At 45.3% G+C, this 27,106-nt stretch overlaps 1 protein-coding gene across 1 annotated transcript; it reads left to right on the top strand.

The window, feature by feature from the left end:
• Window positions 1-19,078: 19,078 nt before the first annotated feature.
• On the top strand, window positions 19,079-26,896 carry LOC119923225 (olfactory receptor 2F2-like). The gene is made up of 4 exons (XM_038742706.1): window positions 19,079-19,324; window positions 22,108-22,209; window positions 25,860-26,003; window positions 26,660-26,896. The coding sequence occupies exons 1-4, from the start codon at window positions 19,079-19,081 to the stop codon at window positions 26,894-26,896; spliced, it is 729 nt and encodes a 242-aa protein (XP_038598634.1).
• Window positions 26,897-27,106: the final 210 nt, after the last annotated feature.

Here is a 27,106-nt window from a genome sequence, read left to right as displayed (position 1 = left end):
AGATTTATTTCTTGTGGCCTTCTGAGGTATGGACGAAAAGATGGCTTAGCTCTTGAGAATCCAGCAGACAAAAAAATCTCAGTAAATCTGGGAATCGTGTCGAATTCATCAGACAGGAGTGGCTAGGGGTGTGTGAGATTCAAACTTTGCAAATTAAGATGGTTGGAACCAGGCACGACTGAAGAACTTTACTTGTCGGGCTAGTGGGAGTTGTTTTACCACATTGGATGCTAGAAATCTACTGGATTCATGAAATATATTGGATCCATCAATCACCATCCATACACTTTTCAGCCTTTCAGCATCTAGAGACTGAATCTTTTCAGGTTAGTTCCTCTTACAATTGAGCTGCAGAGAAAGGGGAGTGGAAGTAAGGATTGTAAAACGTCAGGCCACTGTAGAGGTGGTCATCAGCTATTCTAAAAGAGGAAATCGGGCTGCGAAATATGCACACTTCTGAGTAGTAACAACTGTCCCATTTTTGTTTGCCCCCACTGCTTATCTACAGTGTGGTGTTGAGTATAGACGCCATAGACTCCAGGGACTCCGTTCCCGAGAGACCCGCCCGCCATCACACCGCGTGGCCCCCGCTGCTCCCGGAAGGATCTTCTCCTCAGATCGCCCCCATTGACGCCCAGGACTCCGTTCCCAAGAGGCCCGCCCGCCATCACTCCACGCGGCCTTGTTGCTCCCGGAAGGATCCTCTCCTGAGATCACCCCCATAGACACCCCCTGTTTCCACCCCCAGCACCAACGCTTAAGAGACCTTCCTTAAAGTGCTCCCCCATAGCCCATACTCTCCCTGCCCCCCCCACCCCCCCTGGGCAAAAGGCCTTTGTTATCACCAAGTTATATTAACGACAACCTCATTCGCACCTACTAAGCCCTCCCATGCTATTTAGCTGTTCACTCCTCTCCCCAGGTATCTCTGTTCCCTAACCCCCCTTAACAGGTCCATCCTACTCCAGCACATTATAGTTTGTATCTGCTCTCTGTGACATCATTTTCTGCCTATTTTATTATTGCTATAGCATGTTAATCGTTACCTACCCTCTGTGATAGCATCGCCTATTTATATCATTGCTACTGTTTTGTTGCTTCTGCATCTCAATTGTTAACCCCCCGCTGTGCTGTCATTTACCCTGCTGGCCTCACCATGAACTATCAGTTGCCTTGCTCCCAACTGCCATTCCCATTCTTCACCATCCCTTTCCCCTCTACCACCTAGCTTGTTCCCTCCCTCTCCCCCCCCACTCCCCCTCACCCCCTACCCAGGATCCCTCTGTACCAGCGCCAATCGTCAACTCCTCCCCCCCAGACCACTCCATCCCCTCCTCCCCGCCCCACCTCATCACAGTTCTCCTTTCCCATTGCCACCCCTCTTCCCACTCTTCCTGCCCAGGCCCCGCCAACTCATCCCAATCCAAACCCTCCCAACGCCTCGCACCCTTCCCCCTCCCTCCTCTCCCTCAACAGCTGCAGCCAAGTGTGGCCTCTGGAATGCCCGCTCCGTTATAAGTAAACTCCCTTTCACCCTGGACCTATTCCTTTCCAGGTCTCTACTCCTCCTCGCCCTAACTGAAACATGGCTGTCTCCAGAAGACACGGTCTCTTCTGCTGCTCTCTCCAGTGGAGGCCTCTTCTTTTCCCACTCCCCCAGACTCACCGGAAAAGTAGGAGGTGTCTGTTTCCTTCTCGCCCTCCAATGTCGCTTTCGCACTATCCCTACTCCCCCTTCTCTTTCCTTCCCTTCCTTTGAAGCCCACATTATTCGCCGCTACCACCCCCTCCAGATTCTTGTAGCCATCATCTACCGTCCCCGCGGCCCCACCTCCAATTTCTTTAACGATTTTGATCCCTTCCTCACCTTCTTTCTCTCCTTTTCCATGCCCACTCTGATCCTCGGAGACTTCAACATCCAGATGGATATCCCTGGTGACTCCTCTGCCACCCGGATTCCATCTCTCCTTGACGCTGCCAACGTCTTGCTCCACCCCACCTCACCCACTCACTAATTTGGTCACACCCTCGACCTCATCATCTCCTACCGCTGTACTGTCTCCACCCTCATCAACTCTGAAATCCCTCTCTCTGATCATAATATTCTCACCTGCCTCCTCACTCACACCCCTTTCCACTGTAAATCCATATTACTCCCTCACAGAGATCTCTGCTCTCTTGACCCCATCCATCTTTCTGAGTACCTCACACCCTACGTCACCTACCTTTCCTCTCTACCCAATCTTGATGATCATATTACTGCTCTCAACTCAACGCTTTCTACTCAGCTTGACTCAATCGCTCCCCTTTCCCTTCGCCACTCTCGTACCACTAACCCACAGCCCTGGATAACTGCCACTGTACACTTCCTTCGCTCCTATGCTGGAGCTGCTGAACGCTGCTGGCGAAAGTCTAAATACCATGCCAACCTCGTTCACTTCAAGTTTATCCTTTCCTGCCTTTACTCAGCCCTCTCCTCTGCCAGACAAAACTATTTCTCCTCCCTTATTGACAACCATGCCCATCATCCCCGTCAGCTCTTCCGTACATTCAACTCCTTTCTCAGTCCCCCGGTTCCTCCCCCTCCTCCGTCCCTCACCCCAAGCGATCTGGCCTCCTACTTCATTACTAAAATTAAATCCATTAAGTCTGAGCTCCCCAAAGTCACTCCCCCCGCTTCTCCAACACCTCGGCTCTTAACGCTCTCTGCTACTCTCCCATCCTTCCAGCAGTATCCTCAGAGGAGATTTCCTCCCTCCTCTCAAGTGCTACTCCAGCCACCTGTGCTTCTGACCCAATTCCCTCTCATCTTATGAAATCTCTCGCTCCGTCCCATCTCCCCACCTTAACTTCCATCTTCAACCGCTCACTCTCCACTGGTTTCTTCCCCTCTGCCTTCAAACATGCCCACGTCTCTCCCATCCTAAAAACCCCTCTCTTGACTCCACCTCACCTTCTAGTTATCGCCCTATCTCCCTCATACCATTCCTTTCCAAGCTCCTTGAACGAGTCGTCTACACGCGCTGCCCCGAATTCCTCAACGCCAACTCTCTCCTCTACCGCCTCCAATCTGGCTACCGTCCCCTACCTTTAACAAAAACTGCCCTCTCAAAGGTCACCAATGACCTCCTGCTTGCCAAATCCAACGGCTTATACTCTATCCTAATCCTCCTCGACCTCTCAGCTGCCTTCGACACTGTGGTCCCTTCTCCTCAATACGCTATCGAAACTTGGCGTCACAGACTCCGTCCTCTCCTGGTTCTCCTCTTATCTCTCCGGCCGTTCATTCTCAGTCTCTTTTGCGGGCTCCTCCTCCCCCTCCCATCCCCTTACTGCAGGGGTTCCTCAGGGTTCAGTTCTTGGTCCCCTTCGGTTCTCCATCTACACTCACTCCCTTGGTGACCTCATTCGCTCCCACGGCTTCAACTATCATTTTTACGCTGATGACACCCAAATCTACATCTCTGCCCCTGCTCTCTCTCCCTCCTTCAGGCTCGCATTTCTCCTGCCTTCAGGACATCTCCATCTGGATGTCTGCCTGCCACCTAAAACTCAACATATCCAAAACTGAACTCCTTGTCTTCCCTCCCAAACCCTGCCCTCTCCCTGACTTTTCCATCACTGTTGACGACACTACCACCTTTCCCGTCTCACAAGTCCGCAAACCTGGTGTCATCCTCGACTCCTCTCTCTCGTTCACCCCTCACATCCAAGCCGTCACCAAAACCTGCCAGTCTCAGATCCGCAACATTGCCAAGATCCGCCCTTTCCTCTCCATCAAAACCGCTACCCTGCTCGTTCAAGCTCTCATCCTATCCCGTGTAGATTACTGTATTAGCCTCCTCTCCGATCTCCCATCCTCCTGTCTCTTCCCACTTCAATCCATACTTCACGCCGCTGCCCGGATTCTCTTTGTCCAGAAACGCTCTGGGCATTTTACTCCCCTCCTCAAAAATCTCCAGTGGCTACCAATCCACCTACTCATCAGGCAAAAACTCCTCACCGTCGGCTTCAAGGCTGTCCATCACCTCGCCCCCTCCTACCTCACCTTCCTTCTCTCCTTCTACAGCCCAGCCCGCACTCTCAGCTCCTCTGCCGCTAATCTCCTCACCGTGCCTCGTTCTTGCCTGTCCCGCCGTCAACCCCCGACCCACGTCATCCCTCTGGCCTGGACTGCTCTCCCTCCCCACATCCGCCAAGCTAGCTCTTCCTCCCTTCAAGGTCCTACTGAGACCTCACGTCCTCCAGGAGACCTTCCCAGACTGAGCCCCCTCCTTCCTCTCCCCCTCCTCCCCCTCCCCATCCCCCAGCCTTACCTTCTTCCCCTCCCCACAGTACCTCTATATATGTATATATCTCTGTACGTATTTATTACACTATTTTATTTGTACATGTTTATTTAATTTATTTTATTTTGTTAATATGTTTTGTTTTGTTCTCTGTCTCTCCCTTCTAGACTGTGAGCCCACTGTTGGGTAGGGACCGTCTCTATATGTTGCCAACTGGTACTTCCCAATCGCTTAGTACAGTGCTCTGCCCACAGTAAGCGCTCAATAAATACGATTGAATGAATGAATGAATGAATGAGTATGTTATTGGTTCTCCACTACCTCAGTTTCCACTATTATTTGTCTTTACACAGTCAACACTTGAGTGTACTCTTCTAAACATTTAGGGATGGGAATATTGATGGTATTCTAAAATGGAATATGAGCCTAAATGTGAGTGTGCCTACACACACGCACACACGCACGCACACACACACACACAACGTACTCTGTCGTTCTATGGTTTCACAAATGATACTCTTTTCTCACCCTGTTCGTTCTCCCTTCTCTTCTTCATGTTTTTCTTCTAGTGGCCTCTCCCCTCTTTTTATCTTTTACAATTCACATTTTCCTGCCATTAAAAACACATTTTGATTTCCGGGCAGGAGTTTATTTTTGGTTATTGTTATTCGACTCCTTTTAATGTGTGTCTCTTTTGATTCCAGAATTTTTTCATTCTTCCCAAATACTTCAGAAATTCATTCATTCAATCATATTTACTGAGTGCTTACTGTGTGCAGAGCACTGTACGAAGCACTTGGAAAGTACAGTATAGCAATAAAGAGAGACAATCCCTGCCTACAACAGGTTTCTTCCACAAAGTCAAGGGAACTTTTTGCAAGTATTTTTTCATTGTTTTCAGGTATATCTGACTAACTTTTTCCTCAGCTTCTCTCTTTTTTCAATTCATTTTCTTTTCTTCTCAACTTATTTCTCCCATGTTTTCGCAGTATTTAGTACTTTCACTTGTCATTCCTGCTTTTTCACATACCCATCTTTCTCCTCCATATATTTCCCTCCTTCTGCTTTCGCTCTAGTTTTCCGTTATAACCCTAGACCTTCTAGTTATCCATTTTTCTAGTTGCTCTCTTTCCCCACACGTGCTCTCTTGGGATCTTAATCTCTGATTCCTTTCCAACACCAGCAGCAGAGTAGGCAGATGAATTAAAAAAAAAACACCCTTTTTAAAAATAGTACTTGTTAAGTATTTACTATGAGCCAAGCATTGTACTAAGTGTTGGGCACACTTAGTGTGCACAGTTGGGCACAGTCCCTGTCCCAGATTGGACACACAGTCTAAGTAAGAGGGAGTAGTATTTAACCCCCATTTTACAGTTGAGGTAACAGAAATTAAGTGACTTGCCCAAGGTCACACGGCAGGGGGTATTAAAACCCATGTCTTTTGACTTCTAGGCCCGAGCTCCTTCCACTAATTCACTCTGCTTCCCAGCACTTTGGATACTGTCAGTTACTCTCCTTTTCTTGATATTTATTCATTTCTCAAATTCTCCACTTTTATCCATTCCCTTCCTCTTAGCACTTATTCTTGCCTTTTACCTCTTTCCCTCTTTCCTCAGTTCTGATACTTCACCTCGATTTGTTTGGATTCACTAGTAGTCCTCCAGTATCAGCTATTTCCCTCCCCAATCTTGATTGTTATTATGGTATTTGTTAATAATAATGATGGTTTTTGTTAAGCGCTATGTGCCAAGCACTGTTCTAAGCCCTGAAAGTGCTTGCTATTCATTCATTCAATCATATTTATTGAGCGCTTACTGTATACAAAGCACTGTACTATATTCATTCATTAATTCGTTCAGTCACATTTATTCATTCAATCATATGAATTGAGCGTTTACTGTATGCAGAGCACTGTACTAAGCGCTTGGAAAGTACAATTTGGCAACAGTGACAATCCCTACCCAACAATGGGTTCACAGTCTAGAAGGGGGAGACAGACAACAAAAGAATAACATCAATAACATCAAAATAGATAAATATTATTCATTCATTAATTCGTTCAATCACATTTATTCATTAAAGCATATGAATTGAGCGTTTAATGTGTGCAGAGCACTGTACTAAGCGCTTGGAAAGTACAATTTTGCAACAGATAGAGACAATCCCTTCCCAACAACGGTGGGGGAGACAGACAACAATACAAAACAAGTAGACAAGCATCAGTAGCATCAAAGTAGATAAATAGAATTGCAGATATTTGGGAGAGTTCAATATAACTCATAATAATAATACATAATAAATAATAAATAGTAATAATAATAATAGTAAATAGTAATAAATACATTCTCATCCCATAGTGAGCTTCCATGTGTCAAGCACTATTCTATGTGATGGGGTAGATACTAAATCATGTCAAACATAGTCACTCTATCACATAAGACTCCAGTTTTGGTAGGAGGGTGAACAGGCATTGAATTCCCCTTTTAAAGATGAAGAAACTGAGGCACAGAGCAGTTAAGTGACTTGCCCAAGGCCATATAACAGAAAAGTGATAGAGCCAGAATTTGAACTAGGGTCAACTGAGTTCCAGGACTGTGCTTTATCCACTAGACCAAGCTGCTCCACATTAGAAGGCATTTTTTCTCAGTTGAGGTGCATTGTGTTCTCAATTTTTTCACAGTGGTGACCTCCCCCCTGTTCCTTGAGGTGATCCGGAGAGGTTGCAATTTGGAGTAGGTTGTTCTGTGCTCCCCTCCAATCATTTCTGGGTTGTAACTAGGGTGGTAAGCTTAGCCCTGGCTGGCTATCTTTTTCTTTATCTGGTTTTTGTAGGTGGGTGTTGTATGTGAAAAAATATTTTATAATTTCCCTGTATAGCAGTTGAGTTTGATTCCTCCCAATAACATCATCCAATGTGGAAACCGCGAATCCAACCCCTGAGAAGCACTCTAAAGAATTCTAGTAGATTAAAATATTTATTAAGTGCTTATTGTGTGCAGAGCACTGGACTGAGGGCAGGGAAAGAATACACCGGTGGAAATTAGATATAGTGCCTGTCCCTCGTGGACCTCACAGAGCCCAGGCTTGGAAGTCAGAGGTTGTGGGTTCTGAACCTGGCTCTGCCACTTAGCTTTATGACCTTGGGCAAGTCACTTAATTTCTCTGTGCCTCAGTTACTTCATCTGTAAAATGGGGATGAAGACTGTGAGCCCCACGTGGGACAACCTGATTACCTTGTATCTACCCCAGTGCTTAAAAGAGTGTTTGGCACATAGTAAGTGCTTAACAAATACCAAAATTATTATCATTATTATTATTGTTAACAGTTTAAATGGGGAGAAGGGATTGGAGACAGAAGCACCAGGAGTTGATACATTAAAACACAACATGACAGGATAAACAAAATAATCTCCAAGTCTCGGGGGCAATGGAGGGAGCAGCTTTTATCCATGGCCCGGTGTGTATGGAAAATGCCTGGAGTCGGGATCCTGGATGGTGGAAGGGAAAGGAGCAGTTACCCTGGAAACTTTTCTCTGTGGCAATGGAGGAATGGGATGCGAGCAGGGGAAGCTTTTATCTCCATCCTGGTGCGAGGAGATAATGCTGAGAGTAAGGACCCTCGGTGGAGGGAGGGAAGGTGGCCGTTACCATGTGTTTTTCCCAGTAGTGATGGAGGGACCAGAGAGAATGCTGGAGTCGCTTGTATCCTGATGCACAGATCAGACTGGGAGCAGGGACCCACCGGGGAAGGAGGGTAGGTGGTAGTTACCACAGTGCTTTTCTAGGAGAAGATGGAAGAAACCTGAATTGAAATAGCAATGGAAGAAATCAAGTGCTTTCAGCCGAATCAAAATTAGGAAGCATCTACTATCTTCTGTCAGTTGTAAAAACTTAGAGAAGTCGAAAGATTTGCACCCCTCTCTGTCTTTCTGCCTCTCTCTCTTCATATTAATTCTATGTATCTAAATTTCTTAATTTCAAGATGACCCCAATGGAAAATACCATAATAATCAAGGTTTAATAAGACTTTGGTTGAAAACAGAGCTTTTACAATTCCAAGCGACTACACTGATCACCTCTGTCAGAGAGATAATCTTTCCAGATACACTATCTGGGAAAGGGGAGGCACAATTGTGAATATTTACCTGGATGGAGATGTTCAAAATAAATTAAACCTTCTCTCAAAGCAACTCTGGACTCATAGTTCTTCAATTTTATCACTTTTGTTCAGGTTTCCTCCAACAACCCTAATGAATATGGATTTTGGGAAGGGTAGAGGAAAATCTTGAGGGAAACAGAATCTGGAGTTTGTATTTCAGAGCCCTTCAACTCTTTTTACTGATCAACCAAATTAATGTTTAGAGAGGCTGGGCTCTTGGATCAATGTTAAATGTCAATAAACCATGTCTTTTAATTATTTCAGGCACAGAGCTCTTGGCGTGCTTTCACCACCTGAAAAAACTGAATGGGAAATAAGAAAAACATCACAGAATTCATTCTCTTGGGACTTCTGCAAGATCAGAACATTCGGATATTTTGCTTTGTGCTGTTTTCGTTCTGTTACATTATACTCTTAATGGGAAATCTTCTCATTCTCATCACCATTAGATGCAGCCATCTTATCAACCAGCATATCATCATCATCATGATGGTATTTGTCAAGTGCTTCCTATGTGCAAAGCACTGCTCTAAGTGCTGGGGGGATACAAGGTGATCAGGTTGTCCTGTGTGAGACTCACAATCTTAATCCCCATTTTACAGATGAGGTAAATGAGGCACAGAGAAGTTAAGTGACCTGCCCAAAATCACACGGCTGACAAGTGGTGGAGCTGGAATTAGAACATACGTATTATTTCCTGGCACACTTGTCTTCTATAAACGTGTGCTATACTAATAACTTTACCCCCATACTGATCCAGGACTTACTCGCTCAGACAAAAGTCATTACTTTCGACAATGGCACGTTGCAACTCTTAAGCACGCCCTTCTTTACGTGCATCGAGGTCTTCATTCTTACGGCAGTGGCCTTTGACTGATACGTGGCCAAATGCGGACCTCTACACTATGTGGTCATCATGAGTAAGAAGAAATGCAAACTCCTGATCTTGGTTTCCTGGGTGGGTGGTTCCGTCCACACATTTCCCTGATTGTTCATCATTTTCCAGTTGCCCTTCCGTGATCTTAATGAGGGTGACCACTACTTCAGTGATATTTCTCCCTAGCTGAAAGTCGCCTGCGTGGATACCTACCTTGTGGGCGCCCTGCTCGTGGCAAAGTCGGGGATGGTGCCCTTGGTCACTTTCATCATCTTTTCGGTTTCCTATGTCATCACATTGTTTTCCCCAAAATCCCATTTAGCGGAAGGGCACCGCAAAGCCCTCTCCACCTGCGGGTCTCACATCGCAGTTGTCGTCTTATTCTTCCTGCTTTCCGTCTTCACCTACCTGAGGCCCCCCTCCAGCTACTCTGAGGAAAAGGTGTTTTCCCCCTTTTACACAATCATCCCGCCCATGTTCAATCCTTTAATTTACTCACTGAGAAGCACAGAGATGAAAAATGCCATGAGAAAGGTCTGGTTTAGAAAGGTGTCTTCAGAAGGGAAACTTGATTAGCGACATTCCTTCGTTGAGAGTCCACTACGGGGAAGGGAAAGCGAATTCTGACTGAACCCAATTAAGAAGGTGAACCATCCCTTCAATGTCCAGCATGCTGAATCGACAATACTCAGTGGAAACAAGGTCCCCAGACTCTGTATATTCCATATATGACTGATTTGCTTTTTATTGATCCTTAATGGGAAGTGAAAGTGGATTTGCCTCCCGCTTTAGACGGTACACTCCTTGTGGGCAGTGAACATGTCTATCAACTTTATTGTACTCTCTCAAGGGCTTAATACAGTGCACAGCACACAGTAAGCACTCAATAAATACGATTGAATGAATGAATAAATACTGTCTATTGATTGACTTGGGGAATGCGATTAATCTCTTGGACTATTATCTGGTGTGTGTTATATTCTGGGTGATTCTCATTCACTTGGGGAAATTCTACTTTGGTGCTAAAATGGTATGATTGGACTATATTGTTATGTTGTACTCTCCCAAGCACTTAGTACAGTTCTCTGCACACAGGTAGTGCTCAGTAAACACGACTGAATGACTGGATTATCTGCTCAGGAGGAAGAACATTACCTAAATTAACTGTCTTCACCTTCAGAAATGCTTTACTGCTCAGAAAAGTATCTTCTCCAACAAGCCACATTTCAAAACGCTTACCCATTGATAAAGTAATATGTTTCACCATAGGACTGGAGCAGATACCTGCCTTAACCTAATGCCTTCCTGAATGTTAGTTCTCTTACTCAAACCCTAACTCCCTGCAGGGGCAGAAAGCTCATAAACCTTTTTAAGTTGGGATTCTTTACCATGCACTGGACTGCGATAATAGAAATGCCAGTTGAGAAAAGGGGATAGTATCAAAGTGTTCCACTGAAGGGTTTCACTGGGTGAAACTTGTGTCTTGCATTGATTAGAGTTGAATTTATAATGTGGCACTGTTATTTTTATTCTGGCTTTGTCTGCCAGACTGTGAACTCCTTAAGGTTGGGCCAGTGCTTAGTCACTTTTGCCATATCCCCATGCATCTACTTCAGCATTCTCTGCAGAATATACACTCAATAAATCATTTCCCTGATGATGAGCTCTGTTGCTGATTGTGTTTCAGGATCTCTGTGTTCAGGACCACCTTTTTCCATTTGGCTATGGCTCATATAATGCTCTGAAAACTGCTCCAGAATCTGTGTGGCCCTCCTCTAGTAGGATCGTGTCTTTTAACTACATAGAGAGTTGGTCAGTTACTATAGATTTACTAGTATGCTATATTGTATGCTATAGTATTCAATACTAGCGTACTATAGTATACTATACTAGTTTAAGTATATGGTTTTCTATCTATAGTTACTATACTTATTTAGATTAGGATAAAGGTTGCCTGCCCTTAGTCTCACTTGGAAAAGCAGCATGATCTAGTGGGAAGAATATGGGCCTGGGAATCAGAGAACATGGGTTCTAATCCTGGCTGTGCCACTTGCCTGCTCTATGAGCCAGGTCAAGTCACTTAATGTCTCTGTGCCTCAGTATCTTCACCTGTAAAATGGGGATTCAGTGCCTGTAATCCCTCCTACTTAGGCTGTGATCCCCATGTAGGACAGGGACTGTGTCCGACCTGATTATCTTATATTTACATATAAGATATTTACAGTACCTTATAGTTACCCCAACACAGTACTGTTCCTATGTAGTAAGTGCTTAAAGAATGTCACAATTATTATTATTATTATAATTGCTGTTGTTATAATTATTCTTAGAAGGGGTAATAATGGTATTTATTAAGAGCCTACTGAGAACAATGCACTGTACTAAGCCCTTGGGAAAGCATACCAGAAGCACAAGGCAAAGTACCTGTCCACGAGGAGCTAACACTCCAATGGAGGAGAAGGAGATTCAAAAGAAATAAATTGAATGTAAGTATTTTGAATTTTGTTTTTTTTGGGTTATTTTTATGGCATTTGGTAAGCACTCACTACGTGCCAGGTATGGTACTAAGTTCTGCTTGGATAGGGCTCAGTCTTAATCCCCCTTTTACAGATGTGGTAACTGAGGAACAGAGAAAGTGAAGTGATTTGCCCATCCGGCTTTGACAAATGGCAGAGCTAGGAATCGAATCTAGGTCCTGCTGACACCCAGGCCTGTGCTCAATCCATTAGGCCATGATAATTCTCTGAATGTTCAAAGGAATATACAAATGACGCTATATGGATGTGCCCAGATATTGTGAAAACATTTCATTCTCTCAAGAGGTTTGCCACAGCGAGATTTGAGATGGAGTAAGTCCTTTGGAGAAGGGTATTCTAGAAGATTCTCTGTGGTCCCCAAATGCAGCCTCCAACTTTTGGCTAATACAAAAATGTGTCACCCCATTTCCAGGTAAGTATGGCAAGGTGGTTGGAAAAATTCCCTAGGGAAACTGCGATCCACAAAAGCTCTACCACCTCTACCCAGAATTCCTCCCTGCCTAGATCCATGTGATGTCGTTATTAATTAGGGAACAGATAATCCTGAGAGGGAACAATATTACTTCCTGCTCTACAGCTTGGACTCCTTTGCCTGACGCAAATATATCATGGAAATGACAATGTGGCATGCCCTGTCATTGTGGACTTATATCGAGCAAAAACAAGTAACAAGAAACCTCCTACTCTTCTCTACCTTTTGCCAGACTGAGGATTAATGGAAAGGGATGGAAATAATTCCCTTACCTATCAAGGGTATTTACTGAGTGCTTCTGTGTGCAGGACACTGTAGTAAGAGCTTGGGAGAGTACAATCTCTTGTACGGGAAAGTATGGGAAATATGACAGTTGAGGAAAAAAATATAAGGTGAAAATGTCTTTGCATTTTTGTACCTGCTATTTTATTTAACATTTTCCTTGTTACAGTGCATTTGCGATATTTATGGATTAAAAGGTCAATTGATCACAGCTGACCAAGTCGAGGAAATTTGAAAAGCTCGATACTTTTAGAGTAAAACGGACTGACATTTTGTCCCAGTTGTCTCAAATTAATAATAATAATAATGATTGTATTTATTAAGCAATTACTATGTGCAAATCACTGTTCTAAGCGCTTAGGAGGTTACAAGGTAATCAGGGTGTCTCAAGTAGGGCTGACAGGCTTCATCCCCATTTGACAGGTGGGGTAACTGAGGTCCATAGAAGTGAAGTGACTTGCCCAAAGTCACACAGCTGAGAGGTGGCGGAGTTGGGATTAGAACCCATGACCTCTGACTCCCAAGCCTGGGCTCTTTCCACTGAGCCATGGGACTTTTTATAGTATTTGTTAAGCTCTCGGTATGTACTAGGCACCGTACTAATCACTGGATTAGATACAGGTTAATCAAATTGAACACCGTCCCCATCCCCCATGAGGCTCACAGCCTTAATCCCCATTTTACAGATGAGGTAACTGAGCCACAGAGAAGTTAAGTGACTTGACCAGGTCACACAGAAGACAGGTAGTGAAGCTGGCATTAGAACCCAGATTCTTCTGAATTCCAAGCCTGTACTCTACCCACTAGGCAATGCTGCTTCTATGTTATGTGCTTTTCATTTAATTAGAAACACAGACTAGATTGAGATGCTGTGGTAGGTACATGGATTCCCACTATTACTCCTACACTGAAGCGGGGAGAGAAATACCCAAAAGTCCAGGTGTAAGAATGGATTTGTTAGGCAAGGTGATGGGGATGAGGCCAAAGAATTCAGAGGGATTAATAGGAGTAAGTACATTTTGCGGTCCTTTTCACTAGAGATGTTAAAGGGATTCTGTGGATAATTCTCCAGGGTAGCAATTCAGCACCAGGAGGTATTTGGTGGGGTTTTTTGAAACAATAAATTCTTAGTTACTCAAATGGTTAGGAAAGGATGCAATGCCAGGGTGGACAGGTAAGCAGATTTTATGCATAGCCTTCTTGACTGGGTAGTTCTAATTATACAGTTCTAGGATCACGTTAGCTCATTGTGGGCAGGGAACATGTTTACCAACTTTGTTTGCACTCTCCCAAGTGCTTAGGATGGTAAGCACTCAGTAAATACTATTGATTGATATGAGAACCAATGTAGATTCCAATGTTGACTCTAAAGAGGATTTGATAGAAGGATGGTATTCGCACACCCCTTACTCTTAAAATGATTTTACTATTTAAATACCTTAACCTTAATAAAATTTTTCAATTTTTGAGTTTGAGTCCCATTTATTTATTGCTGCAGAAGCCACGAACAAAAATCGAACTAGAATTAATTTAAAGGTTTCAGTGTTTTCTTACTCCTGGTCAGATACATGTGCTTGATGATCCTACTGCTACCTAACTTTCTAAAGTCAGACAGACTGAAGACGTAATAGCAATTCAGTCAATCAATCAATCAAAAAGTAATTTTTGACGCCGCTGCCCGGATCGTCTTTGTGCAGAAACGCTCTGGGCATGTTACTCACCTCCTCAAAAATCTCCAGTGGCTACCAATCAACCTACGCATCAGGCAAAACTCTTCACCCCCGTCTTCAAGGCTATCCATCACCTCGTCCCCTCCTTACCTCACCTCTCTTCTCTCCTTCTACAGCCCAGCCCGCACCCTCCGCTCCTCTACCGCTAATCTTCTCACTGTGCCTCGTTGTCGCCTGTCCCGCCATCGACCCCCGGCCCACGTCACCCCCCTGGCCTGGAATGCCCTCCCTCCACCCATCCGCCAAACTAGCACTCTTCCTCCCTTCAAAGAACTACTGAGAGCTCACCTCCTCCAGGAGACCTTCCCAGACTGAGCCCCCTCCTTCCTCTCCCCGTTCTCTCCCTCCCCATTCCCCCGCTTTACATCCTTCCCCTCCCCACAGCACCTGTATATATGTATATGTTTGTACGTGTTTACTACTCTATTTATGTATTTATTTTATTTGTACATATCTATTCTATTTATTTTATTTGTTAATATACTTTGTTTTTTTTTGTCTGTCTCCCCCTTCTAGACTGTGAGTCCGCTGTTGGGTAGGGACCGTTTCTATATGCTGCCCACTTTTACTTCCCAAGTGCTTAGTACAGTGCTCTGCACAGAGTAAGTGCTCAGTAAATAAGATTGAATGAATGAATGAATGAATATTTACTCAGTGATTACTATGTGCAGAGCATTTAACTAAGTGCTTGAGAAAGAACTGGGTTGGTAGATACATTCCCTGCCCACAGGACCTGCAAGTGAAAACTAAACCGACACAAACATCAGGGATTTAGGCACAAAATATGTTTATAAGTCCAATATAGCCCATTTAAATGAAACAATTAATTATGAAATTCACGATTTCAAATCACTGAAATATTACTATCACTCTCTGTATTTGGAAATTTGGAAGGTTTAGTGACATAGCCTTATTTAAGTGAAGAGGATTTGAAAAATGAGGTGACAAAACCTTGGAAGAAGTAGGTGAAACCTCTATATGGAGTGAACAGAAATGGAGGAATCCTCAAATATTTCCTAAAGAAAAAAATAGGTTTTTTTAGTGAAAGAGACAAGACAGTCTTTCCATTGACGTAATAGGGGAAGCCATTTCCAATGCTAATAGTGACTCATCTCCTTAATCAGTTGGTAAACTGAAATCATGTGTAATGGGTCTTAGATGCTCCTGAATGTAGCTTTAGTTTCAGTGCCGTCAGTTGCAAATTCATTATGGGTGAGGGAATGTGTATAAAAACTTTGGAAAAATGCCTATAAGCAACATCATACATTGTATAATGAATCTTGGCATTATTTAGAATCAATTATTCTTGGAAGGTTTCCTAAGATCACATATAATTGACAGGTCAGAAAACTGAACTGAGTTCTACACGCACTCGCTTGGTGACCTCATTCGCTCCCACGGCTTCAACTATCATCTTTACGCTGATGACACCCAGATCTACATCTCTGCCCCTGCTCTCTCCTCCTCTCTCCAGGCTCGCATCTCCTCCTACCTTCAGGACATCTCCATCTGGATGTCTGCCCGCCACCTAAACCTCAACATATCCAAGACTGAACTCCTTGTCTTCCCTCCCAAACCCTGCCCTCTCCCTGACTTTCCCATCTCTGTTGACTGCACTACCATCCTTCCCGTCTCACAAGCCCGCAACCTTGGTGTCATCCTCGACTCCGCTCTCTCGTTCACCCCTCACATCCAAGCCGTCACCAAAACCTGCCGGTCTCAGCTCCACAACATTGCCAAGATCCGCCCTTTCCTCTCCATCCACACCGCTACCCTTCTCGTTCAAGCTCTCATCCTATCCCGTCTGGACTACTGCATCAGCCTTCTCTCTGATCTCCCATCCTCGTCTCTCTCATCACTTCAATCTATACTTCATGCTGCTGCCCGGATTGTCTTTGTCCAGAAACGCTCTGGGCATATTACTCCCCTCTCAAAAGTCTCCAGTGGCTACCAATCAATCTGCGCATCAGGCAGAAACTCCTAACCCTGGGCTTCAAGGCTCTCCATCACTTCGCCCCCTCCTACCTCACCTCCCTTCTCTCCTTCTACAGCCCAGCCCGCACCCTCAACTCCTCTGCTGCTAATCTCCACACCGTACCTCGTTCTCGCCTGTCCCACCATCGACCCCCGGCCCACGTCATCCCCCTGGCCTGGAATGCCTCCCTTTGCCCAGCCACCAAGCTAGCTCTCTTCCTCCCTTCAAGGCCTTACTGAGAGCTCACCTCCTCCAGGAGGCCTTCCCAGACTGAATCCCTTCCTTCCTCTCTCCCTCGTCCCCCTCTCCCCGCCATCGTACCTCCTTCACTTCCCCACAGCACCTGTATATATGTATATATGTTTGTACATATTTGTTACTCAATTTATTTATTTATTTATTTTACTTGTACATATCTATTCTATTTATTTTATTTTGTTAGAATGTTTGGTTTTGTTCTCTGTCTCCCCCTTTTAGACTGTGAGCCCACTGTTGGGTAGGGACTGTCTCTATATGTTGCCAACTTGTACTTCCCAAGCGCTTAGTACAGTGCTCTGCACACAGTAAGCGCTCAATAAATACGATTGATGATGATGATGATGAAGGGCTCTTGCAGAAATATTTTCCAACTTAAAATTCAAACTGAACCTGTCAAGTCCTCACATCCTAACTGGCGAACCAATTTGGTAATCAAAAGAAAGACACTTCTATGTTCTGTTTCAAATATGTACAGTTGCATTAAAAAACAACAACAAAAAACTACCGGAAGACGTTTTCTCATGGGCAGGAACCATGTCTTGAATGTCTTTTGGAATACCTCTTTGATTACCTTTGAACACCTATGCCCATTTGTTGCTCAGTAGAGGATGTGGACAGACTATAATCGAATCAGTTCCTTAAAAGAAACTTTCCAGAGTTAAATAATAATAATAATAATAATAATGGCATTTGTTAAACGCTTACTATGTGCAAAGCACCGTTCTAAGCGCTGAGTTGGGGGGGGGGGGAATACAAGGTGATTAATTTGTCCCACCTGGGGCTCACAGTCTTAATCCTCATTTTACAGATGAGGTAACTGAGGCTCAGAGAAGTTAAGTGACTTGCCCAAGGTCACACAACAGACATGTGATGGAGCCGGGATTTGGCTTGTGGGGCCAAACAAAAGTAGAACAGTCATAATGAGACTTAAGGCTAATATTCTGTAATAAATCTGCCACCCCTCCTTTGTGCAATACAGCTGAATCGTCTTCCTTTTTTGTATTTGATAAGAGCTCACTATGTGCCAGTCAATGTACTAAGCATTGGGGTAGATACAAGCTCATCCAACTGAGTACAGTTCAGGTGGGACTCATAATCTTATTTTCTGTTTCACAGATGAGGTAAATGAGGCACAGATAAATTAAATGATTCGTTCAAGGTCAAACAGCAGACAAGTGGAGGAGCTGGAATTAGAACCCAGCTCCTTCTAACTCCCAGCTCATGCTCCTTCCACTAGGCAACACTGGTTCCTTGAAGGAGAAAGGCAAATGAGCATTGATTTAGAAACCAAATATCCTTCAGGCAACCTGATTTTCCGAATTTGATCAGAATTGGTAATAGAAGTAGAGAAATGATCTTGGATCAATGTCAAGGAAAACATAGTATATAAATTTCTACGTTTGTACCTCTTTATGTATTCGTTAAGCACTTATCATGCGTCAAACACTGTACTAAGCACTGGGGTAGATACAAAGTAATCAGGTCAGACACAGTCCCTGTCCCACATTGCAGTCTCAGTGTAAGCATTGAATCCCCATTTTACAGTTGAGGAAACTGAGGAAAAGAAGTTAAGTGACTCACGCAAGGTCACACAGCAGAAAGTGGAAGAGATGGGATTAGAAGCCAATATCTCAGTTCCTAGCCAGTGATTCTACCACTAGGTCATAATGCTTCTCTATTTTATAGTGAAAAGCTAATTTCTAGGCAGTTGCTTGTTTCTAGAATAAGCAGGGACAGCAGGGAAGGTAACTACCAACTCTTTTGTATTGCACTCTCTCAAGCGCTCAACAGTAAGTGCTCAATAATTATTGAATCATTGAATTAGACATTTTATCATTGTTTTATTTATGGAATTTGTAAAGCTTTCACTATCTGCCAGGCACTATACTAAGCGTTGGAGTAGATACAAGCAAATCAGATTGGACACAATCCATGTCCTACGTGGAGCTTACACTCTTAATCTCCATTTTACAGATGAGGTAACTGTGACAGAGAAGTTAAGTGACTTACCCAAGGTCATACTGCAGTCAGATGGCAGAGTCAGAATTAGAACACAGGTCCTCTGTATGTACTACCCATCTCGAATGAATAAAATTGAGGTTTTGTCACGTCTTTTTATTTTTCCTTGGGGCATTCCTCCTTCCTCACCTTTATAGAATCAAAATTTCTATTTCGATTAATAAATTGAATTTATTGAGCGCTTATTGTGAGCAGGGCACTGTATTAAGCACTTGGGAGAGTACAGCACAACAATAGAAGATGTTTCCACTGGGTGGCAATCTTCTGCTGTGTGACCTTGGGCAAGTCACTAAACCTCTCTGTGCCTGTTACTTCATCTGTAAAACAGGGATTAAAACAGTGAGCCCAACGTGGGACAATCTGATTAGCCTGCACCTACCCCAGGGCTTAAAACAGAGCTTGGCATATAGTAAGCGCTTACCAATTGCCATAATTATTATAATTACCTTTAGATTTATTACAACAGATCGCAGCTTCTGAATGGCTGAGGACAATCACACAGTTGTGAGGGAGTTCATTCTTATGGGATTCACCGAGTCCCTGATGCTGAAGAGAATACTTTTTGTGCTATTTCTCTGCATTAATCTCACCACATTAATGGGGAATCTGCGGATGACGGGATTAATCGGAGTGGAATCCCAACTCCACACCCCAATGTACTTCTTCCTCAGTAACGTATCTTGTGTGGATGCCTGCTGCTCCTTGACCATCGCCCCCAAGATGCTGGTGAAGTTCTTAGTGGAACTTTGAACACAGACTTCACGCCGCTGCCCGGATTGCCTTTGTCCAGAAACGCTCTGGGCATGTTACTCCCCTCCTCAAAAATCTCCAGCGGCTACCAATCAACCTACGCATCAGGCAGAAACTCCTCATCCTCGGCTTCAAGGCTCTCCATCACCTCGCCCCTCCTACCTCACCTCCCTTCCCTCCTTCTACAGCCCAGCCCGCACCCTCTGCTCCTCTGCCGCTAATCTCTTCACCGTGCCTCGTTCTCGCCTGTTCCGCCGTCGACCCCCGTCCCACGTCATCCCCCTGGCCTCGAATGCCCTCCCTCTGCACATCCGCCAAGCTAGCTCTCTTCCTCCCTTCAAGGCCCTATGGAGAGCTCACCTCCTCCAGGAGGCCTTCCCAGGCTGAGCCCCCTCCTTCCTCTCCCCCTCGTCCCCCTCTCCATCCCCCCATCTTACCTCCTTCCCTTCCCCACAGCGCCTGTATATATGTATGTATGTTTGTACAGGGGAAAGGAGTGGGAGTGAGGAGGCAGGTGAGAAGATTATGATCAGAGAGAGGGATTTCAGTGTTGGTGAGGGGGTACACAGTGCAGCGATAGGAGATGATGAGGTCGAGGGTATCACCAAGTTGGTGAGTGGGTGAGGTGGGGTGGAGCAAGAGGTTGGCAGCATCGAGGAGAGATAGAAGGCGGGCGGCAGAGGAATCATCAGGGATATCCATGTGGATGTTGAAGTCTCCGAAGATCAGAGTGGGCATGGAGAAGGAGAGAAGGAAGGTGAGGAAGGGGTCAGAGTCGTTAAAGAAGTTGGAGGTGGGGCCGGGAGGGTGGTAGATGATGGCTACAGGAATCTGGAGGGTTGGTAGAGGCGAATAATGTGGGCTTCAAAGGAAGGAAAGGAAAGGGAAGGGGGAGGAGGGATAGTGCGAAAGGGACATTGTGGGGCGAGAAGGAGACCGACACCTCCTCCTTTTCCGGTGAGTCTGGGGGAGTGGGAGAAGAAGAGGCCTCCACTGGAGAGAGCAGCAGAAGAGACCGTGTCGTCCAGAGACAGCCATGTTTCAGTTAGGGCGAAGAGGAGTAGAAAGCTGGAAAGGAATAGGTCCAGGATGAAAGGAATATTACTTAAAACGGAGCGGGGGTTCCAGAGGCCACACTTGACAGCATCTGTCGAGGGAGGCGAGGGAGGGGGAAGGTTGCGAGGGGTGGGGAGGGTTTGGATTGAGATGAGTTGGCGGGGGCCTGGGCGGGGAGAGTGGGAAGGGGGGTGGCGATGCGAAGGGATAACTGGGATGGGGTAGGGGCGGGGAGGAGGGGAGTGAAGGGGCTGGGAGGGAGGAGCGGAGGACTGGCGCTGGTACAGAGGGATCCTTGGTAGGGGATGAGGGGGAGTGGTCTTGGTGGGGGAGAGGCAGGGAAAAAGCTGGGTGGGTGAGGGGAAGGGGAAGGTGAGGAATGGGAATGGCAGTTGGGAGCAAGGGAATTGAAAGTTCATGTTGAGGTCAGCAGGGCGAGTGACAGTACAGCTGGAGGTTAACAATTGGGATGCAGAAGCAATAAAACGGTAGCAATGATATAAGAAGGCGATGGCATCACAGGGTGTAGTCAAACAATTAATATGCTTTGGCAATAATAAAAATTGGCAGATAATGATGTCATATAGAGCAGATATAAACTATTATGTGCTGGAGTAGGGTGGACCTGTTAAGGGGGGTCAGGGAGCAGAGATACCTGGGGAGAGGAGCGAGCAGCCAACTAGCATGGGAGGGCTGAGTAGGTGCGAATGACGTTGTCGTTAATGTAACTTGGTGATAACAAGGGCCTTTTTCCCGGGGTCGGGGGGGATGAATCAGTCAGGACCGGACCGGGAGGTGGGGGCTGGGGGGCACTTTAAGGAAGGTCGCTTAAGTTGGGGGTGGGGGGGGTGGAAGCAGGGGGCGTCTATCGCGGCGCTCTGAGGAGAGGAAACTTCAGGGAGCAGCGGGGGCCACGCAGTGTGATGGCCGGCGGGCGGGCGGGCCTCTCGGGAACGGAATCCCGGGCGCCTATGGCTGTCTTTTGTCGTTTGGCCAAATTCAGTTTTAGACACTGATTTGAAGATATACCACAGATTGCATGATTAGCATTAAGATTTACTGCACCTCACTTATAGTAGCGTGTTCAGATTTTACATTCTTTCCCAGAGTCCTGGACCTACCTAAAATCTTACTGAAATGACTCAAAGCCGTGACTCCAAGCGCTAAAAAAAAGCTTCCCATCATTTTGTCTGTCGCTTTGGACTGCCTTCAAAGACGGGCTGACAATGAATGAAGCTAAAGTTAATATTGAAGGCACTGAAGTGGTTCTGGTGCTCGCCTTCTATGTGACCCAGGGAAAGTCACTGAAATTCTATGTGCCTCCGTTTCCGGTATAACAAAATAAGTTATAGTAATTATCGTGTCTGTGTGATTTTTCTACTAGGCCTTCTTTGCCATATTCCTTTATTTAGTGGCATTTGTTAAGCACTTACTATTTTCCAGGGACTAGACTAAGTGCTGGAGTATGTACAAGGTAATTGTGTTGGGCAGAACCCCTGTCCCAAATAGGGCTAAAAGTCTTAATTCCCATATTCTGGATGAGGTTGTTCAGTGATATACAGCAGACCTGTGGCAGAGCTGGGATTAGAACCCAGGTCCTCTGACTCCCAGGTCCATGCTCTTTCAACTAGGCCATGCTGGCTGTTCGGGGAGAAGGATACCTGCATGGTTTTCAGCCTAAGTCTTTCTGTCCTTCCCCTCAGTTCTTCTTCCTCTTTCTATTACCCTTTCCTTTCAGTCTACGTCTTGTGAAGGTCCTAGGCAGCATGAATTTCCTCAAAGTTGCACACCCTCCGTTTAGTCCAGTAATGAATGGTTCTGCATTCTGCTACTTGGGAGAGTGGTGACTCCTGGCATTCAGTCTTCAAAGGGAAAATTCAGCACGTTCTCAGGATACAAACAACCTTCCTCTCTTCCCCTTCACTACTTCCTTGATCAAGGTTTTCACTTTCAGTCCCGTTCTCCAAGTCTTCTGTACAGCTCCCATTTAGATCCTGGCCAGACTTCTTTTCTCAATTATTCATTCATTCAATCAATCATATTTATTGAGCGCTTACTGTGTGCAGAGCACTGTGCTTAGCGCTTTGGAAGTACATGTTGGCAACATATAGACATGGTCCTTAGCCCAAAATGGGCTCACAGTATAGAAGGGGGAGGCAGACAACAAAGTAAAATATATAGACAGGTGTCAAAACCATCAGAAAAAATAGAATTACAGCTATATGCACATCATTAACAAAATAAATAGAGTAGTAAATATATACAAGTAAAATAAAAAGAGTAATAAATCTGTACAAATATATACAAGTTTTATGGGAAGGGGAAGAGGGTAGGTCGGGGGGATGGGAACGAGGAGACGAGAAAGGGGGTTCAGTCTGGGAAGGCCTCCTGGAGATGAGCTGTCAGTAGGGCTTTGAAGGGAGGAAGAGAGCTAGTTTGGCGGATGTGTGGAGGGAGGGTATTCCAGACCAGGGGAAGGACGTGGGCCAGGGGTCGATGGCAGGACAGGCAAGAACGAGGCCCAGTGAGGAGGTTAGCGGCATAGGAGTGGAGGTGTGAGCTGAACTGTAAAGGGAGAAAAGGGAGGTGAGGTAGGAGGGGGAGAGGTGATGGAGAGCCTTGAAGCCAAGAGTGAGGAGTTCTGTATGTTCTGGGTATTGAAGCGGTCTTAAATCTGCTCTGTATTCAGATTATTGCAGCAAAAGTCCTCCAATATTAGAAATCAGCATTAATAGAGTATGAGGTTTATCTAGATGATATCACGCATATTAGTGACTACGTTGGTGGGGAAAAAACTCCAAAACAGGGACAAGATGAACATCTGAATCTCCTCACTGCTGTTGCTAATAATTGTGGTATTTCGTAAGCATATACCATGTGCCAGGCACTATACTAAGTGCTGTGGTAGATATGAGCAAACTGGGATGGACACAGTCCCTGTCCCATTTGAGGCTCATAGTCTCTTTCCTAATTTTACAGATGAGGTAACTGAGCCACAGAGAAGTGAAGTGATTTATCCAAGGTCACTCAGCAGACAAGTGGCAGAGCTGGGAATAGAACCCAGGTCCCTCTGACTCCCAGGCTGGTGTTCTATCCACTAGGACATGTTGCTTTGGTTGTTTTTTTTAATGACATTTATTAAGTATATTCCACACATCCCACACATCCCTACGTTCCACGGAAACTGCCCTCTCAAAGGACACCAGTGACCTCCTGCTTGCCAATTCCAACGCCTCATACTCTATCCTAATCCTCCTCGACCGCTCAGCTGCCTTCTACACTGTGGACCACCCCCTTCCCCTCAACACGCTAGCCAACCTTGGCTTCACAGACTCCGTCCTCTCCTGGTTGTCCTCTTATCCCTCTGGTCGTTCTTTCTCAGTCTCTTTTGCAGGCTCCTCCTCCCCCTCCCATCCCCTTACTGTAGGGGTTCCTCAAGGTTCAGTTCTTGGTCCCCTTCTGTTCTCGATCTACACTCACTCCCTTGGTGACGTCATTCGCTCCCACGGCTTCAACTATCATTTCTACGCTGATGAAACCTAAATCACATCTCTGCCCCTGCTCTCTCTTCCTCTCTCCAGGCTCGCATCTCCTCCTGCCTTCAGGACATCTCCATCTGGATGTCTGCCCACCACCTAAAACTCAACATGTCCAAAACTGAACTCCTTGTCTTCCCTCCCAAACCCTCCATCTCCCTGACTTTCCCATCACTGTTGACGGCACTACAATTCTTCCCGTCTCACAAGCCCGCAACCTTGGTGTCATCCTCGACTCCGTTCTCTCGTTCACCCCTCACATCCAAGCCGTCACCAAAACCTGCCGGGCTCAGCTCCGCAACATTGCCAAGATCCGCCCTTTCCTCTCCATTCAAACCGCTACCCTCCTTGTTCAAGCTCTCATCCTATCCGGTCTGGATTACTGTATCATCCTCCTCTCCGATCTCCCATCCTCCTGTCTCTCCCCACTTCAATCCATACTTCACGCCGCTGCCCGGATTGTCTTTGTCCAGAAACGCTCTGGACATGTTACTCCCCTCCTCAAAAATCTCCAGTGGCTACCAATCAACCTACGCATCAGGCAGAAATTCCTCACCCTCGACTCCAAGGCTCTCCATCACCTCGCCCCCTCTTACCTCACCTCCCTTCTCTCCTTCTACAGCCCAACCTGCACCCTCCGCTCCTCTATCACTAATCTCTTCACCGTGCCTCGTTCTCGCCTGTCCCGCCGTCGACCCCCGGCCCTCGTTATCCCCCTGGCCTGGAATGCCCTCCCTCCCAACGTCTGCCAAGCTAGCTCTCTTCCTCCTTTCAAGGCCCTACTGAGAGCTCACCTCCTCCAGGTGGCCTTCCCATACTGAGCCCCCTCCTTCCTCTCTCCCTTCATCCCCTCCCCATCCCTCCCACCTTACCTCCTTCCCTTCCCCACAGCACCTGTATATATGTATATATGTTTGTACGTATTTATTACTCTATTCATTTATTCATTTTACTTGTACATATTTATTCTACTTATTTTATTTTGTTAATATGTTTTGTTTTGTTATCTGTCTCCCCCTTCTAGATTGTGAGCCCACTGTTTGGTAGGGACCGTCTCTACATGTTGCCAACTTGTACTTCCCAAGCGCTTAGTACAGTGCTCTGCGCACGGTAAGTGCTCAATAAATGCGATTGAATGAATCAATAAATGAACTACTTACTATATTACAGGCACTGTACTAAGCACTGGGGTAGATACAAGCTACAGGTTGGATGCAGTCCATGTCCCACATGGGGTTCATAGTATTGGCTCAGCTTTTATTTTGTAGTCTGATCTTATACGGAAAGCCAGGGATATGGGGGAAGATGGTTTGTTCCATACTCAATACCTATTACTAGGTCCTACCTTTGCCATGGAGTTATCTTCTCCTTCCCCATTTGAGAATACTGTCTTCAACAGTGGTCATAAGAAGCTTGAGAAAACCAATCCAATGGCTGTTCTCCATGACATCCACTCTATTACTTATCGTGTACTACCTAATTTCCCTAACTCTTCCCTCTATATTCCTAGTCTTCCGTTCCATATCACATTTCAGATTTCACAACTTCCTCTAGCAAGGAATCCCATGTACTAACCAACTGCCGAATGAGGCAGTTTTCCTTATGTTTAGTTTTAATCAGTCAGTGGTATTTATTGAGCACTCATTGTGTACACAGTACTGTACTTACTACTTGGGGGAGTACAGTACAACACAATTGGAAAATATGTTCCCTGTCGGCAATGAGCTAATATGTACCATCTTCAAGCTTTGAGCCTACCAGTCCTGTTGTTGCTATGGGATTTAATGAGCACAATTCTGTTTACCAAGTTTAGATCTTTTATACCAACCAAACCATAGCCACACATTCATGTGAATAAAACTGTGCCTTTGAAGGACATCCCTAAAGACACGTGCAGATGTTTAGTCATTTTTTTTCAGAGAAAGCAGCGTGTTCCAAAATTCAGTGAGCTAAAGAGCATCCTTTATCTAACAAGCAATATAAAAGGATCGATCTCCAGTGATGTCACGAAGTTGAACAATGTCCCTGAATTTTGCTTCAGTGATGCCAAGATAGACATAGAAGTGAAAAAGTAACTCCTTTGAGCAAATGAAAGTACAAGTACCCCAAATCTGCCACCTTCCACCTTCACTTAGACTCCTTCCTCAATACCAGATGGGCCCTGCAATCAAGCAATCAATCCATCATTTATTGAGCACTCACTAGTAATGATGACATTTGTAGACTGTGAGCACATTGATGGGTAGGGACGGTCTCTATGTGTTGTGAACTTGTACTTCCCAAGCGCTTTGTACAGTACTCTGTACACAGTAAGCGCTCAATAAATACGATTGAATGAATGAATGTTAAGTGCTTAAATTCTGGGGTAGATACAAGCTACTCAGATGGGACACAGTCCGTGTCCCACGTGAGGGTCACAGTCTTAATCCCCATTTCACAGCTGACGTAAATGAGGCAGAGAGAAGTTAAGTGACTTGCCCATGGTCACACAGCAAACGAGTGGAAGAGCCAAGATTAGAAACCACGTCTTTCTGATTCCCAGGCCAGTGCTCTCATCCACTAAGCCACTCTACTAAGCACTTGGGAGAGTACAGTGCAACAGAAATGGTAGACACATTTCCTGTCCATAACGAGCTGACAGTCTAGAGCGGGAGACAGGGCTTGAAGTGCATTTCACAATGTGCAGTATCTCTGACCACTTTCTTGTTCACTCCCCCAGTGGGAAAACATCGGTCAGGAAAGAGATAATGTGACTAGCACTACACAAAATACCAGCACTCTAATAAATCCCTTTGGAGTCTCAGGAATGCTGTTCATCCATCATTCCCAACGAAAGATTCTGTCATCAAGAAAGAAAATTACAAACAATGAAGTTGAGAAAAAAACTTCCAGGTACCGGCATATAAGCAATACTTATTGCATCATGTCTTCACTGGGCGGGACTCAAGGAGAATGAAAGAGTCATTAGTTTTTGGATGGAGTTTTCTCTGTTTTTCTAAGTGATTCACGGTTTGAAATTTGATTTATTAGTTTTGTGCGGCTTCTACATTTCAATCATCGCTGTAAGATGGGGAGTGTGGCAGAGTGTACTTTCAACAAAATGATTAGAGTGCAAAAGGTCTAAGTCATTTGTCAGATGTTTACCCATGTTTATTTAAAAATATCT

The sequence above is a fragment of the Tachyglossus aculeatus genome, unplaced genomic scaffold (assembly GCF_015852505.1).
Source record: "Tachyglossus aculeatus isolate mTacAcu1 unplaced genomic scaffold, mTacAcu1.pri scaffold_158_arrow_ctg1, whole genome shotgun sequence".
Lineage (NCBI taxonomy): Eukaryota > Metazoa > Chordata > Mammalia > Monotremata > Tachyglossidae > Tachyglossus > Tachyglossus aculeatus.
This window is presented reverse-complemented; position numbering and strand designations above follow the sequence as displayed.